This window comes from Artibeus jamaicensis, unplaced genomic scaffold (genome assembly GCF_021234435.1).
Source record: "Artibeus jamaicensis isolate MK-2021 breed Jamaican fruit bat unplaced genomic scaffold, CSHL_Jam_final scaffold_474, whole genome shotgun sequence".
NCBI classification, from domain to species: Eukaryota; Metazoa; Chordata; class Mammalia; order Chiroptera; family Phyllostomidae; genus Artibeus; species Artibeus jamaicensis.
This window is the reverse complement of record NW_026522046.1, coordinates 27,109,143-27,126,854: the sequence shown is the minus strand read 5'-3', so window position 1 is coordinate 27,126,854 and position 17,712 is coordinate 27,109,143. Positions and strand designations below refer to the sequence as shown.

Here is a 17,712-nt window from a genome sequence, read left to right as displayed (position 1 = left end):
TAAAATAGCTATATTTCTTTATAGTTAAAATGATAAAAGAATGGAAATTAATTAGGGTAACATATACCTTAGTCTTTGTACAGTAATTCCAGTTTACATCTGTCGTCTCAACAAAGAAATAGCACCTCCACACTTTCCAAATTGTCTTCATTTAGATGATAAATTACATGGTCACTCTAAAACCATTTTTCAAAGAAAGCCTTTTTTCTCAAAGAAATATTTGTTATGATGCTTGCTACTTTTTAAAAATCCTATTTTTTTTTTTACTACCTTACAGTCAAAGATTGATGGAGTACAAATATTTCTGGAATAAGACTCTTTCATTACTTAATTTTACTAAAAGGGAGATAACCAGTATCAAAAATGAAGTTTATGATCATTTGCAAAGCTGGACTTCACTGAAAGAAGAAGTTTGTCTTCAAATTAAATCCATAAGTGAAACAGCCTTGACAGGTTTGTTACACGCACATAGAACACAATCATCTTTTTTTCTTTGTAAATAGTACATCATAAGTAACAAAATAATGACATTTCATTTTATGTGGTGGGACTTATGATTAACTGAAGAGATATACAGATGGCAGATAAGCACACAAAAGTGTTTAACATAATTAGCTAGTTAGGGAAATGCAAATTATGACCATAATGGAATACTACTACATATTTATTAGAATGTCTAAAATTTTGATTGACCATAACCAGTATTAGCAAGGATTGGAGAAACTGGACCACTTAACATTGCTAGTAAGAATGTAAAATAGTGTAGCCATTCTAGAAAATGATTTTTTAGTTTCTGTTAACACTGATTATGCACTTAGCACATGACCCATTAATTGTATTTTGGGCATTTATCCCAGAAATATGAAAACCTGTGTTCATGCAAAAACTTGCACATAAATGTTCATGGCAGCTTTATTCAAAATGGCCCAAAGTGGAAACAACCCAAATTTCCTTCAATGGATGAAATAGGTATTGTGCTGTATCTATACCATGGAATACTATTTAACAATAAAAAGAGAAAAATATTAATACATGTTCAAGGGAATTATGCTCCGTGAAAAAAAGCCAGTCTCAGGAAAATTATGTACTGTACAAGTCTATTTACATAGCATTCTTGAAATAACATTATAGAGATGGAGAACAGATCAGTGGTTGCCAAGGACTCGGGATGGTATGGACAGGAGGAGCGTGGCTCTGAAAGGGTAGCAGGCGGCAGCTTCGTGGTGGTGGGGAAACCCTGTATTTTGATTGTGATAAAATCACAAAGGCACACACACATGAGGGTGTGTGTAACTGGTGGGGCGTGGATCAGCTCTGTGAATCGTGCCAGCGTCGGCTCCCTGGCTTCGAGGGTGTACCATAGTCACACGAAATGTCAGCACAGCGATGGGTGGGGTGAGAGTGTCACAGGACTGCCCCACACATAGCTTTGCAACTTCTTATAAATCTGTGTTTCAGAATACAAACATTAAAAAAATCTACATATACACAGTGTTTTATGATCCCTTTTTATTAATTAAATTTAGTCTCTGAGGCTTTTTTAATATTAGTGTAATAAAACTCTATAAGGTCATGTGAATTTACAGTCACTCACTCTTCATAACATCAGTGTGCCTTGGCAATAAGGCTACAGAGGTTTCCTAAAAACATCATCACCTAAAGTAACTTTAAGTTCATTTGAGTAAGCTAATAGGACTAACAACAACAGAAAATATCTTATCTAGGCAAGGAAATTGATTATTTGAGGTTAATATTAAGAATTGTACTTGCATTGGCTAGCAAATTATATAAAACATTAAAAAAACTAAAAACACCACTAGCCTGGCAATAAATTTTGCCAATATTACAAAAATTTTAAATAACAAATACTTCCTTTAAAAATACCAGCTTTTGTTTTGATCTGTGTGGATTATGTCCTTATGTTGTGAGTTGACACTGTGTGGCTTTGGTCGAAAAGTTGATGTAAAACAAAACTTGAAACATTTTTATAAGAAGTAAAATAAACTACGAATTCCTCTACCTCACACAATTGTTTTTATGCTTCCATTTGATCTTCTAGTCCTCTCTACATGTTCATCTATTTTTATGTATTTTAATTACAATGTAAATTTCAATGCCTATTCTGAAATATATTGTTATGGGCTGAATTGTGTCCCTCAAATTCTTAAGCTGAAGTCCTAACTTCTGGTCCCTCACAATACAACTTTACTGGAGTTAGGGTCCTTAAAGTAGTTATTAAATTTAAATGAGTGGGCTTTAATCTAGTATAACTAGTGTCCTTGTAAGAAGAGGAAATTTGGAAACAGTCACATACAGAGGGAAGATGATGAAGAGAGGGAGAAAATGACTATCTATAAGCCATGTAAAGAGGCTGGGAACAGATCCGTCCCTATGGCCCTTAGAAGAAACCAACCCAGCCAACACCATGATCTTAGACTTCTAGCCTTCAGAACGGTGAGAAAATAAATTTCTGTTGGTTAAGCCACCAGAGTTCTTAAAAAATAAATAAGATAGTCTCTGACTTAAAATAACAGTCCAATAGGAGAGCACATGTTTGCATATGATAGAAACGGTGTAAATTGGTGTGAGTTCCAGGAAGATCAAGGCCACTTCCAAATCCATTAGAAAAGATTTCCAGGCAGGTAGTATGTAAGCTGTGGTCATCCTAGTGTTTGTGGTTAGGAGACCTTTCTTCTGAAACAAAGGGTCATGCTGAAACAGAGAAAATACAAGGTGGGATCAGTGACTGGAATAGGTTGGTCTCATGGAGATCATACCTTCTGAACCCTAAATTGGGCCACATGACCAACAAGCCGGAAAGTGTGTTAATGGTGAAGATAGGACTGAGTATTTGACACCCGGACTGCCATAGGCCTATGTAGTTTGCCATGGGTGAGTTAATTTACCTCCCTTGAGTAAACTCTCTTAATGTCACGTTAGGAACATTGAAGCTCCTGTTACTTTTGAAATCTTGCTGTACTTTTCCCTGTGTTTGAATATATTTGACAAATGAGTCTGTACTGCAGATTCTTATTCTTTTAATGTCAGATGGAAAGTCATGTTGACACGAACAGTTATTTTAGAGACAGTCAGCAGTGCACACTAGCAGAGTCAGCCTGCTAACTGAAGCAGTGTCATTCTGGCAAACGGGAAACAGGTGACGGCATGCGTGCGTCTGCCGTGTCATTCTGACTTAGATGTGCACAGGTACGGTGAGAGTGCAGCACATCTTGTCCGGTCACAGGATGCCACCTTTATGGTACAAAAATACCCAGGAAGACTTGTTAGGTCTGAAGAGAAACTATACTGTTTTTCTTTAAAGCTTTTTGTACTAGTGTGTTAGTTTTCCTCACACAAAGGAGTGTGTATCCATAAGTCTGTAGAAGCATATTGCTATTCTTAGGAAAAATTTTTGTGTAAGTGTTGGAATACGGTAGACACGAATTCATTTGGTATCGATTTATTTCATCAGATTTTCTAATTTGGGCAGGAATTAAAAGTGAAGAAGGTGCTGGATCCTTTGTGCTCATGACCTAGGTCTGTCTTACATGCCACTTTTTCTTCCAGACGAACATTTTTCCCCAAAGAAAGACATTTTGCTTTTCTCTCCTTGGACCATGATCTTGATGCTACTCAAACCCGGCCTCTTAAGACATGCCCTGGTCCCTGTGCCCTGTTCCAGCATACTGCTCTGCTTCTCCTTCATTTACTGGCCATATTTCCTGCCATGTCTGTCCTCCTCATCTCTATTTCTGGTCTTCACTGGCCCATGTGGCTGCTATTTTTGCTGTAGTGGCTCTAAGGCCAAGCCAACCTCCTTTCACATCTAATCACATGCTGCGCCCTTCACGTGGCCCAGAGTGACCTGGGCCAGGCAAGGAATGCAGAGTGAACTCTGGACAAGCAGACTGTCCAGATTTTCACATACTCATCATTTCAATTAATTGTGGTTGTACAAATTTTGTAGTATTTTACTATTATTGTGTGCAATGGTATATTTTAATACTACGGTTTAAGGCAGCAGTGCTCAAAAGGCTGAGGAAGGCAGAGCTTGATAATTATCATTCTGAAGGATAACATGCTCCATGCATTTTTCATTGAAATTATATAAAATTAATACACGTAAACCTACATAATGCTGTGAAGGCATTTTTTAAAATTAAACTTAATCTAAGTAGATAGAATAATGACTAATGATCGCTATGATGAAATTCTGGTCTCATTTTGAGGGGACAGAATATTGTTAAAAACATTAAGATATATTAACTAATAAATTTACTTCTATAAATTCATTAGTTTTTGTCACTGCCTCCTTTTATTTCTCTCTACCCCATACTATGTTTTTTCATAACTTATGTATGAATTTATAAATTCATATATTTATGTTTATATTTACTTTTTCTGAATTATGTTACCAAGAAAACAATTTAATTTTAGTACAACCCAGAACATTATAAAGATATGTTACTCATTTATGTGAGTATTTAAAAAACAGGCCTGATTGTCATTTAATATAATTTAAAGGCAAAAATGAAAACAAAATGCCTTTTAGAGGCAAAACCTCTAAAAGGTATCATGCACAGTTTAGCAATACAATTCTTTTTCTCATTTCTTTCGCAGAATAACCACTAAATTTAAATTTAACCTTTTGCTTTGGTGTCACCACACTCTCAGAAAATTCATCTTGGAAGTTTTTGAAAATTGTTTTATTGTTAGATGTCATCTATTTGTAAACTTTGAATTTTCTTTACAGAAATAGAGATACTAAATAAAAGTTTGGCAGTGTCCCAGAGAAATAAGGTATGCCTTGAAGAGGAAATGAAAAATCTGAAGTTGTTGTCAGACGCAGCTATACTGAGGTCTCAGCAGATTCAGACATCTAAACAACAGGAAGAAAACTTGCAAACCAGATGCCATGACTTGCAAAAAGAAGTACTAGGTAAAAGATTTTTTTTCTTTTGTGATTGTTAGCAACTACCATAATAAGTGTATAAATTTTTATTTCTTTTAAAATCACAACAATCTTTTGGTTATCTTGTGTTGCAAATATGCCTAATTGTTAGTAACTGTCAATAACTGTGATCAATTCACTGTTATCCCTTCTTATTCTGCCATTTAGAGTAGTAAGACTCGTGGAGATATTAAAGACATTTTAAGATAAAATAAGATTTCAGGAGAACAAACTGAAATTTGCTTTAGTATATCATTATCCCAGTGGATTGGTGGTTTAGTGTACTGAAGGAAAATACAGCATATGCTGTTAATAAAGTAAATCCAAATGTTTATGCACTCTTTCATTTTCCCAAATGAAAAGATTAAAACTGTGTTTTAGGTACCTTGTTTCTCTCTACCTCAGAGAATAAAATACCTTGTCAGTAAGGCTATGGAGTATGCATGTGTTCCTGAGGGCAGTATAGAATCACTGAAAATTGATAATCATGAAAATGATATCAATAAAAACAGTGTTTTAGCAAAATTAAGTTGTTAGCAATGAATGGAGGTGCTCCAAACACCAGTGTCTGGAGCCAGATACTATGAAAATATCTTTACTGGTAACCCAGCCCCTAGACTAACCATAAGATACCAAAGTAGGGAGGGCCTAATGTATATTGGACATCATGCTAGAAATGTATATAAGTTATTTCGGTCAGCTCTCACTGTGATCATGGGAAGCAAGCGTACGTATCCCATCTTACAGAAGAGAGAATCAAGGCCCAGAGAGGTAACATGCCTGTTCCCACACAGCTGGTAAATGGCAGGGAGTGAATGCAAATCAAGGATCGTGCTCATCTCCTTGACCCTTTCCAGCCACAGTGGAATGGTTAAGATAGAATCAGGGTTGAGAGGAGTACCCAGGACTGGGGAGGAGAACACCTTGCTGAGTGGAAGGGAGAGAAGGAAGTCACAGGGGGCTGCGACCCTCTTTGCTTGGGAGTCTTTAATGATAAGACCATAGCACAGACTAGGGAAATCTAGAGGGAAACTAGTATTAGAAGAGAAGGTAAGGAGTCATCACATGAGCCTGGAAGCAGTATATATTTTAAAATCACATATTTACAATTTTTCTCTTCTTTCAATTAGCTTTTCATATTTTGCCAATTTTCAATTGCATTATTGGAATTTTCCTTGATAATTTTTAGAGCAATTTGTATAGTAGAGTATTTCTCATCTATATTAACTTTTTCCTAATGTGATTTTTATGGTAAATTTCACCATATCAAAGATTTTAATTTTGGTATGATCAAAATACTACCTTATATTGTTTCTGGTTTGTTTTAGTTAAAACAGTCCCTCTCATCCCTAGATTATAGTCTTCTGGATTTTCTTTCCTTTGATTCATTAACACATATGGAATTTATTTTTTAGATGGTATAAGATATGGGGGTTCAGTTTTACTTTCTTAATATGGACAGCCAGAGTTGTATAAGTATTATGTATTAAATACTTATGCTTTTCCCACTAAATAGAACTACTACCTGTCATATGTTAAAATTTTATATATAATACTACCTATTACCATATTCTCTCTTCTTTCCACTAATTTATTTGAAGTAATAAATATCATTCATTTGAATATAATGACTTAATGGTGTATTCTCCTGGCTGATTAAATCCTTTCTCTCTCTGGTTTTCTGATTTTGAAAATATGTATTTGGAGATATCTTCTTTTTGAACTTTATGATTATTTATTTACCTCCAATCCAAAGGCTGTGATGTACACCTAGTAAAGGTTTCCTCCTCCAGTCTTTACACTGTTTTTACATATTTACAGGCAGTTATTTTTCTGCATAAACTTTAAGATAATTTTATTTATTTCCAATAGGGATTCTAATTGGACTTGCATTGTATTTATATACTAACTTTTGGAGAATTGGTATTTTTAGTGACATTAAGTCTTCTTTATATTATAAAAGCCTTTTCATTGAAGAATAATGTCTTCACTTTTTTAAAATGTTGTGCTTTATGTTCTTTAATGCATTTTACAGTTTTATTTAAATGTTTATCATTCTTGTTAAATTTATGACTATCATTTTTCAGCTACTGTGAAAGGATTATTTTCTCTTTTGATTTCTTGATATTTGTTATTAGGATAGAGAAAGGCTATTGATTTTTGTATATTTGTCTTATACACATAAACTTTACAAAATTCTCATTAATTCTAGTAGTTTTTGATTAAGTGTGTCTAGGATTTTCTAGTTATACAGTTATATCACCAGCCCCCATTCCCTCCAAAAAAGTGTTTATCCATCTTTCCCTATGTTTACATCTGTTATTTTTCTTGTCTTGTTCATATCTTAATGAAGTTTATTTGAATCTCTGAGACTGTGTTAAACAATAATTGTGTCAATGGGCCTCCATGTCTACTTCCTGATTTTAGTTAAAATAATTTGATGTTTTTCCACTTGGAATTATATCCAGTTTTGGATTTTAGTAAATAATCATTATTTTTTAATTAAATATTTTCCTTCTATCCCAATTTTACTTGGATGCTTTATTAGAAATGCCTTTGAGTTTTTTGCTAAATGCCTTTTCAGCATCTATTGATATATTAGTATGATCTTTTTTGTCTTTAACCAACTGGTAAAATGGATTAGTATTACTAAATTTCCTAATAATAAAGCACCTTTACTTTCATGGGATAAACCCTACATCATTTACTTTTTAATATGTTCTTTTCTACATGATTATGTTTTTAATTTAGTGCATATATTCATAAGTGTGGTTGGTCTAAAGATTTTTCTTTATCACAGGCACTAATTTTATTCGAGTTTTATGTTAAAACTAAGTGAACTTCATTAATAAATAAGTTTCATGACATTGGATTATCTGTTTTTAAAAGTTAGAAAATGTGACTGAACCCAATTTCATTAGGTAAAATTCAGTTATGAACTCATCTGATTCTAGTACCTCTTTTAATGAGGTTATTTAATATTTTTGAATTTTCTGTGGAAATTTGACTACTTAAAATTTTAATTCTTCTTGGATCATGTTAAATTATTTATATTTTGACAAAAATCATTTATTTTTCAAAGATTTCAAATTTGTACTTATAATATATCATATAATACTCTTATTTTTAATGTGCACTTTTTGCCCAAATTTTTTAGAGAAAGAAAAGAATGTTCATTATATATGGGTAGCACTAAGAATATGCATTATATATTGGCAGCACTATAAAACGTGGGTGCACATTATACATGGGAAAATACAGTAGCTCCTCTGTGATTATACATGATTTCTGAATTTTAGTCTTGTCTAATTTGTTTTTTATCTTTTATTTTCTACCAGAATTTCAAGGCCTTTATTTCTTGGTCTTTTCAAAGAACTAGCCTTTGTATATTTTATGATTCCTGCTACTTTTATTTTCCATAACATTACTTTTCACTTCTATATTTATTAATTTCCTCTTTCTGGATATTTTTGGCACTTGTATTTTTTAGATTTATGAAAGGAATAATTAGTTCTTTTATTTCTCATCTTTTAAAATTTAATTATAGAGGCATTTAAGGGTATACATTCTCCTATGAGTACAAGTTTCTCTATATCATATCTTTTGATAAAGTATTATCTTTTTCAATGTTGTCTAAATACTCTATAATTTATTTAAAAAATTTTTCTTTCATTGAAGGATTATCTAGAGGTATATGTCTTATTTTCAAGATAGTTCATTGCTTTGGCAGGGAGTTATTTTTATTATTTATTTAACTTTGGGTTATTTTTTTAAATTTTATTTATTTTTAGACAGAGGGGAAGCAAGGGAAGAAGGGAGGAAGAGAAAGATCAATGTGGGGTTGCCTCTCATGTGGCCCCTACTGGGGACCTGGCCCACAATGTAGGCATGTGCCCTGACTGGGAATTGAGCCAGCAACCCTTTGGTTCACAGGCTGGCATTCAATCCACTGAGTCACACCAGCCAGGGCTAACTTTGGGTTACTCTGATTAAATAATGTGACATAATATTCCTTTGAATCTGTAAACTTTTTTATTTTGAATACATAACAAGTTTTGTAAGTATTTCTTAGAAATATAAAAAAGATATAATTCTCAACTTGATGGATGTAATAGTATTTTAGCTGGGAGTAGGATTCTTGGGGTTGTTTTTCCTCTCAGTGGACTGTAGATGCTGATGCTTTGATTTCTAGCTTTTAGTGTTGTGAATAAGAAGTCTACTGTAGATCTGATTTCTTTTTCTTTTAAAGGTAACTTTTTCTTTTACCTGGAAGCTTGATAGACTTGTTTATTTCTTGTTTTGCTATATTTTGTCTATTTTTATTGGACCTCAAGAACATTCAATTGGATCACTCATAGTGCTTGGTTTATGGCATGTATGTGTGGACTATGACTTTATGCCTGTATACAATGTTTAGTAGAATTGTGATAGTTTCATCCTTGTAAAATTTACAGTTTTACAAAAGCACACTTTAACTTAACACTTTAAGCAGAAATTATAATGAATGTAAAATATCTAGAATTGAATGATACTAAAAATGGCAGATAACAAAATTTGTTGGATGCAGCCAAAGTGATTCTTTGAGGGATATATATAGCCTTACATAATTTTGAGAAGGAAAGAATAAACTCAAAGAACATAGAAAAATACATAATAAAAATAAGAGCCTTAGTCAGTGACATAGAAAACAAAGATACAATAAATAGCAACAAAAAATTTGATGTTTTTAAACCAACAAAATAGATAAACCTCTGGCAAGTTTGATCAAGAAAAAAGACACAAATGAAAATATATGAAAAAATAGTAGTGACAACAAATAAAGAGTAAAAAAAAGTGGGTCTTGTTAACAACCTTATGCCAACAAATTTGAAGTGGGCATATTATTAGGAAAACATATCTATCAAGACTTACTCAAGAAAATTAAATGGCCTTATAACTATAAAGAAATTGAAGCAATGCCTACTTACAAAGAAAAGGCCAGATTGTTTTGTAAGCAAGTTCAACTAACATTCAAGGAACAGAGAATCCTAACTTTATGAAGCATTTTTGAAACAGCAGAAAATTAAGAAATATTTCCCAAATTATTCTACAATGCCAAGATAACTCTGTTATAAAACCCAAAGTATTAAAGGAAATAAATACTATGGACCTATTTATATTATGAATGTTAATATAATAACTTTCAACTATGTATTTGATATTTTAAAAGGTATTTTTAAATTTTTTAATTGTATATTTCCCATTACCCTTCAGTCCCCTTATACCTGCTTCCCCCTTGTAATCACCGCACTGTTGTCTGTGTCCATGGTTCTTTTTCCTTTTCACTCAATCCCTCCACTCCCTAACCAACCCCTGCCACTTAGCTGTCATCCTGCTCTGAATCTATGAGTCTGTCTCTGTTTTGCTTGTTAGTTCAGTTTGTTCATTAGATTCCACGTATGACTGAAATCATACAATGTTTGTCTTTCTCTGAGTGGCTTATTTCACTTAGCATAATGTTCTCCAGGTCCATCCATACTGTCACAAAGGGTACAATTTTCTTTTTTACAGCTGATTAGTACTCTATTGTGTAAATACCCCATAGTTGTTTTATCCACTCATCTACTGATGGACACTTAGACTGCTTCCAAATCTTGGCCACTGTAAATAACACTGCAGTGAACTTACCTATTTATAAAATTAAGTAAAATTATGCATAAAATAAAACTATGAATATACCATGCTATTTATTTTAGGCTTAGTTAGAGGAAAACAAATTTAGGACATTTGCTAAAATATGCATTTCACAGTAAAAAAAATTTCTTCCCCAAAATGCAACTTTCCCCAAATCAAAGATAATTATTATTGTCTCTTATTTCATCCTTTTAGTCTGACTTATACGATAAGTGGTTTTCTTGAATATTTTAGTTTCTTAGAACAGTAAACATTAGAGAGCATGGTATCTTATATTGCATATAACAGATAGTTAAGGCTTAAGTAATAACCATTCCATATTTGGAAAAAGAAGTGATTTATGGGAGCAAACATAGCAGAGAAGAAAGAACATTTTCACTAATTGGGAACACTCTCTGTATGAGTCTACTGGCTGACAGTAAGCATATGATTAGTTTTCCCTCATCTAACCCTCACAATATCCTAATGTAGAAACTTTTTTTTACCTTTATCAAGCATTGAGAAGTAGGTTGTGGCCACACCACTGAGATTCAAATGTAGGTCTTTGGTAGGCCAGCGTTTTTGTTAGCTTATTATCTCAGTCAATTCCAGAAAGGCAAATAAAAATACTAGCTCTTTTCCTTAGAGAGAGAGAGAGAGAGTGATTTTTCCCCTTGTAACAAAAATAGACTATTGACCTAGCAAGTCTTCTAGGACTTTAAGCTAGGGCAGAGTTTTCCAAAATTGCCTGACCACAAGAACATCTGGGACTATAGATATACGTGTGTGTGTGGGGTGGTGGTGTAATAAAGGGACCTATTAAAAATGCACATTCTTGCACATCAGTCCAGGCATATTGAGTATCTCCAAGACTCTAAGACTCTGCTTTTAATAAGTGGCCAGGTGGTTCCTATGATGAGGCAAATTCACTAGTGTAAAATAATGAATAGGAAAAAGAATGTTTTCATTGTGGCATAGTAGAAAATTGGAAATGGCTTAATTTTTAGAAAATGGTGCAATAGTGAGGTTTCTTAGTTGCAAGTAGGAGAAACTGGCTTTAATCAACAAAGGAATTTATTGAAAAGATATTATTTAGATATTCAGAATCTCTGAGAAGTTGGAAGAACCACATTCAAAAAGTGCTTAGGAACCCAGTGAGGCTAGGGTCACAGCCAAAATCATGCCCTGAGAACCATCTGGTGAGGATGCAGCTGCTGTGTCCCTAAAATACTGGACATCCTACCTGATCCCCCCACTCTGGTTCTGAGCACTTGTTCATCTCTGTTTCTCCAGCTTGGTGTCAGTTGTTTTCTGGTTAGATCTTGGGGAAAATATTTTAAAAACTAGTCTGAAAAGTAAGAACCTAGCCCTAGATATTTAGAACATGTCACTATAGTAGTATGTTGCAGCTGTCACCATGGCAACATGTAGTTCTTGAACAGAATAGTAAATCCTGAAGTAGAATCGCAGTTTAATATATTTCCAATCAAATTTTAGTATATTTCCATTAACTAATGGAAAAAGCAAAATTATATTATAAGTGGTATAGGGATAACTAAGGAAAATAAACTAAATTAGAGGCCAAAATAAGCCTCTAATTAAGTAAGAAAAAGAAGGAAAACTAGCACCAAGAGAAGGTACAGAACTTCACCTAATTATGGGGGGATAAAGCAGCACTTTAAAAACTGCAAAAGGTAAGATTGACAGATTTTGCCTCTAAAAAATATAAAATCCCTGACTTCAAACTGCCAAATAGGCTAACAGTAGAAGATGGACAGAATATTTTCGTGTCATACATACAAAGGGCTAATTCACATGCCATATAAAGAATGTTGCACAAAGAAAACCCCAAGACCTCAAGCAGGCAAATGGTTGAAGACAAAAACAGACAATAAACACAGGAAATATAATAAACAAGCACAAAAATTCAATTGCTAATAGCTAAATAAACAAAAACAAAACATTTACCTCCTTTTAAATTAGTACAACTTCAATAATAAAGTTTCCCTTTATTTGGTGATAAAAATGATCATATTTTTCTAATCCATAGAAATGTTTGTGATCAAGTAATCTTCTTGAGAATTTACACTTAGGGAACTACAGAAGAAGAAAGTTATTTATATCCAAAGATCACATTTTAAACAGTGGTTACAAATAATTTATCCTTGACGTAATAAATGGGTAATAAATTATCAAATACCAGCACTTGGAACATTATTCAGACTTTGTAAATGAGTGCCAATATGGGAAAGTGCTGTAATTATATTACACAGTAAATAAAATATCCACAAAATTGTGTATACATCACAATTAGAAATAAGTCAAAACAGGTATATTTGCGAATAGAAACCAGAAGGGAACATGAAGATATGAAAATGTATTTTTGGGTGATGGAAATATGAGTGTGTTTTCCTCTTTTAAATGTTTTTCTGATGTTATTTTTAACAGTTAATAAACCTTCTTTTTAAAAATCTGTACACATCTTCCGAGATTTAGCTCACATTTTACCTTCTACAGAAAACAAACAAACAAGCAAAAGCCTCACCAAAACAGTGTAGTACTAGTTAGCCACATGCTTATCCTCAAAGCCTCACCTTGGGAAAGTGCGGTATGTGCTTCACTGGAGACCAGGCAGTTCTAGACGTGGCAGGACCCCTCCGAATCCTCCCAAGGACAGCACGAGCACAGAGCAAAGCGGCGTGTCACTTCACAGAGTTAGTTTCACGTTTGCGGCTGGGTGGGGTAGATTCGCTCTGTGGATAACACTAGAACTGTGTTAACAGATGAAGAAACCATTTTTAAAGGGGATCTATTGTATTTCTCTTGGTAGAAACCATTTTAAAATTGGTAGATCAGAGTGGAAAGATCAGTAAAACTAATCTAATGTCAACTGGTGATGGCAAGTCCAGTAGTCCCCACTTGTTCATGGTTTTACTTTCTGCAGTTCCACTTCACTACAGTGAACTGAAATTCTAAAATATTTCAATTACAATTTCCATTTAATATTATTGTGTATTAGTTTCAAGTGTATAGCATGGTGGTCAGACTATTACATGCTTTACACAGTGTTCCCCTGATAGAGGTATGCCTTATAAAGGAAAAAACTAACCATGGTTTCAGGCATCCACTTGGTGTCCCAGGATGTATTTCCCACAGATGAGGGGGGACTGCTGTACCCCTTCCTGTGAACCTGTCTGTGAGGAGCACTGGGTTTTGTTCTTCTGTTGTTCACCCTACAACAATCTTATTCCTGTGTTAGGGTCTTCAAAACTGTCAGCTCATCTAGAAAAATGTTAACAGCTGTACCTCTTGCTTTATCCACAAATACCCTTCTGGTGTACTGATTGCATCAGCATTATTTTTTTCTTAATAATTTATTTTACAAAAGTGGTTACAGTGGTTTAAGAAAACTACAAGTACAGGGAAGACAGCAAAGTTTCAATTTTAGGTCTTGGCAGTGCTGATTCCCAGACTCTGTACATTGTCTTTTCCCCTGGAGGGTCCAAGCCTGCTCCTCTTTCTTCTCACTACCTATGTTCCGCTTGTTAAAAATCTGATTTCACCTCTGCTCATTACCCATTAGCCTATACACCAGCCTCGTGCTATAGCTCCTATGTTCCTATCTGTTGGCTGAGGGCTGACCATGACTTGGGAATACCTTCATTTTTTCAGCAAGTATTTATTGGACATCCATTGTGTGCCAGCCAACTGGTCTCTTCTCTTTGACTTCTGGTGTACAGGTGTTCTTTAGCTCTTTGCCAGTTTTCATGGGACTTCTGACCTCCTAGCTCCACACTGATTGGTTGCCTGTGCCAGTACTCTTTAGCCATTTTTTTGACAGATTTTTGTTGTCCTCTATATTAAGAATAGTCTCCAAATTTTTTTGGTGCCAATTTTGTCATTTAACTTATTTTTTTAGTTTTACTTTCTCTAGTATCTCATGTTATTCACTTTCATCATTTTCATAAACTTCAATCTTCTTATTCTGCATTCTTTTAAATGATGACCAATTTTTCTATTACTGACCAATTGAGATCCTTAAGATATTATCTTGATTAATCATCACCTATAGCTTTACCAGCTTATTAATGTCTTTCAAAAATCATGTCAACCATTTAAAAAGAGGTAAAACCAGTACATCACAGTGAATAACTCCCCTTACCCAGATAAATCACTGGATTAAAATAATGAACATAGCATTTTAGATTTTCTTTGGGCAAATTAAAATAAGGGCAGACTGATATACCACTCATCTCTTAACTCTTTCAATGTCTTTAAGAAACATTTTTTCGAAGAATACAATGTAAGTTATTTAAATTCACTTTTTGATATGATCTTTGTAAATGGCTTATTATGTTTAATAATCTAATCTAATTTTAACTTATTGCATGGTTTATACTCCTTCCTGCCAGCCATTTTACTGGTTTCTCCACAGTTTCAGAATAAGCTTTAAGTGATAAGCATCATGGCAAAGCCGCTTTTCTGGTGGCAGCTGAACATTTTCCTTCTGTTGTGCTTGCCTTATTCTCTGCTTACCTTTTTCCCCCCGTCAGAGCATTCAAACACTATTTCTCCTGTGTCCTGCAGTCTTTTAGTTCACTTCACTGGAATTTCTCTACTGTAGTCTGTTACTATCCAGGTTCTTAGTTGTTCCTTATTCTCTTAGGTCCTCGCTCTTAATAAATGAGCTAATACATTATGCATTTTTGACTAACGCAAAACAAGTATATATACTATGTATATACATAATATAACAAATAATAAGTGTAATATCAATTATGTAATGTTAATTAAAATAAGTGTATATTAGATTCCACATATAATTTATATCATACTGTATTTGTCTTTCTCTCTCTGACTTATTTCACTTAGCATGCTCTCAAGGTTTATCCATGCCATCCAAAATAGTAAGATTTTATTCTTTTTGATGGGTGAATAATATTCCACTGAATATATTTTCTTTATTCATTTGTCCATCAATGGGGACTTAGGTTGCTTGCATATCTTGGACATTGTAAACAATGCTGCAATGAACATGGAAGTGCAGATATCTTCCTGAGTTAGTGTTTTCATTTGTATAATGCTTAGAAATGGTATTGATAGATATATGGTAGTTCTTTTTTTAATTTTTGAGAAGCCCCCATACTGTTTTCCATAGTAGCTACACCAATTTACATTCCCATTAACAGTACACAGGGTTCACTTTACTACACATTGTCTCCACTACTTATTTTTTGTCTTTTTGACTACAGTCATTCTAACATGTATGATGTGCTATCTCATTGTGGTTTTGAATTGCACTTCCTTGATGATAAGTGATGTCAAGCACCTTTTCTTATACTTGTTGGCCATCTGTATGTCTTCTTTGGAAAGGTGTCTATTCAGATCTTCTGCCCAGTTTTTAATTGGATTTTTTTGCTGTTGTGTTCTTTGTATATTTTAAATAATAATCCTTTATCAGATGTATGATTTGTGAATATTTTCTCCAATTTTATAGATTGCCTTTTCAATTTGTTGATGGTTTTCTTTGTTGTGCAGAAATTTTTTTAGTTTGATGTAGATCTACTTGTTTACTTTTCCTTTTGTTGTCTTTGCTTTTGGTGTTAAATCCAAAAAAATCTTATAGATTCATGACAAGGAGCTGGCTGCCTATGTTTTATTCTAGGAATTTGTGGTTTCAGATATTACACTCAAGCCTTTAATTTATTTTGGGTTTGTTTTGATGCAAGGTTTAAGATAGAAGTCCAGTAGTTTTCTTTTGCATGTGTGGCTGCCCAGTTTTCCCGGCACCATTTATTGAAGTCTGTCCTTTCACCATTGGGTATACTTGGCTCCTTTTACCTAAATTAATTGACCATATTTCTGTACATGGGTTTAGTTCTAGACTCTCAATTCTGTTGTATTGAGTTAGTGTGTCTGTTTGTTAATGTTAATACCATAGTGTTGATTACTATAGCTTTGTAGTATAGTTTAAAATCAGAGAATGTAATGCCTCCAGCTTTGTTCTCTTAAGATTGTTTTGGCTCTTTGGAATTTCTATGGTTCCATACAAATTTTAAGATTTTTGTATTTCTTTGAAAAATATAATAGACTTTTGATAGAGATTACATTAAATCTATAGATTCTTTTGGGTAGTATGGACATTTGAACAGTATTAATTTTTCCAATCATGAACACAGAGTATCTCTCTATTTGTTTGCATCATCTTCTATTTCTTTCCCTAATGTCTTATAGTTTTGAGTGTATAGGTCCTTTACCTTCTTGGTTAAATTTATTTCTAGGTATTTTATTATTTTTGCTGCAATTAAAAATGGGATATTATATATATGTTTTCTTAATAAGAAAATAGAAATATATATACACACATGTATATGTGTGTGTGTGTGGAAAGAGGGACGGAGGGAAGCACAACAGATTTTTGTATGTTGATTTTGAATCCTGTAACTTTTTTGAATTTATTAGTTCTAAAGTTTTTGGTGGAGTCGTTAGGGTTTTCTGTATGTAATATTATGTCATCTGCATATATTGGTAGTTTTACTTCTTCATTTCCAATTGGGATATTTTGGGGGGGGTTGTTTGTTTAATTGTTCTTTCTAGGACTTTCAATACTATGTCAAATCCAAGTGGCAAGAGTGAACGTTCTTCTGTTGTTCCTGATCTTAGAGGAAGGCTTTCAGCTTTTTTTTTTTTTAAATAAGCCTCCAGCAAGGAAGTAGAGAGTGCTGGTAAGAGGAGGTTGAGTGAACTATAGGTTCTAGGCTTTTTAAAAAAATATTTTATTTATTTATTTTTAGAGAGAGGAAGGGAGGGAGAAAGAGAAGGAGAGAAACATTAATGTGTGGTTGCCTCTCATGTGGCCCCCACTGGGGGACTTGGCCTGCAACCCAGGCATGTGCCCTGACTGGGAATCAAACCAGCGACCCTTTGGTTCGCAGCCCACGCTCAATCCACTGAGCTATACCAGCCAGGGTGGCTTTCAGCTTTTTACCACTGAGTATGATGTTAGTTGTGGGCTTGTCATATATGTCGCTTATTATGTTGAGATGCATTCTGTTTGTAAGCACTTTGGTGAGAATTTTAATCACAAATGGATGGTGTGTTGTGTCAGT

At 33.8% G+C, this 17,712-nt stretch overlaps 1 protein-coding gene across 2 annotated transcripts in view; it reads left to right on the top strand.

The window, feature by feature from the left end:
* The window catches only part of LEKR1 (leucine, glutamate and lysine rich 1), a 163,910-nt gene that overhangs the window by 57,986 nt on the left and 88,212 nt on the right, over nt 1-17,712 (top strand). For both annotated transcript variants that reach the window (XM_037126349.2, XM_037126350.2), the window contains exons 5-6: nt 278-453; nt 4,754-4,939. In XM_037126349.2, coding sequence (XP_036982244.2) covers nt 278-453; nt 4,754-4,939 — 362 coding nt within the window. The remainder of the gene's footprint in view (nt 1-277; nt 454-4,753; nt 4,940-17,712) is intronic.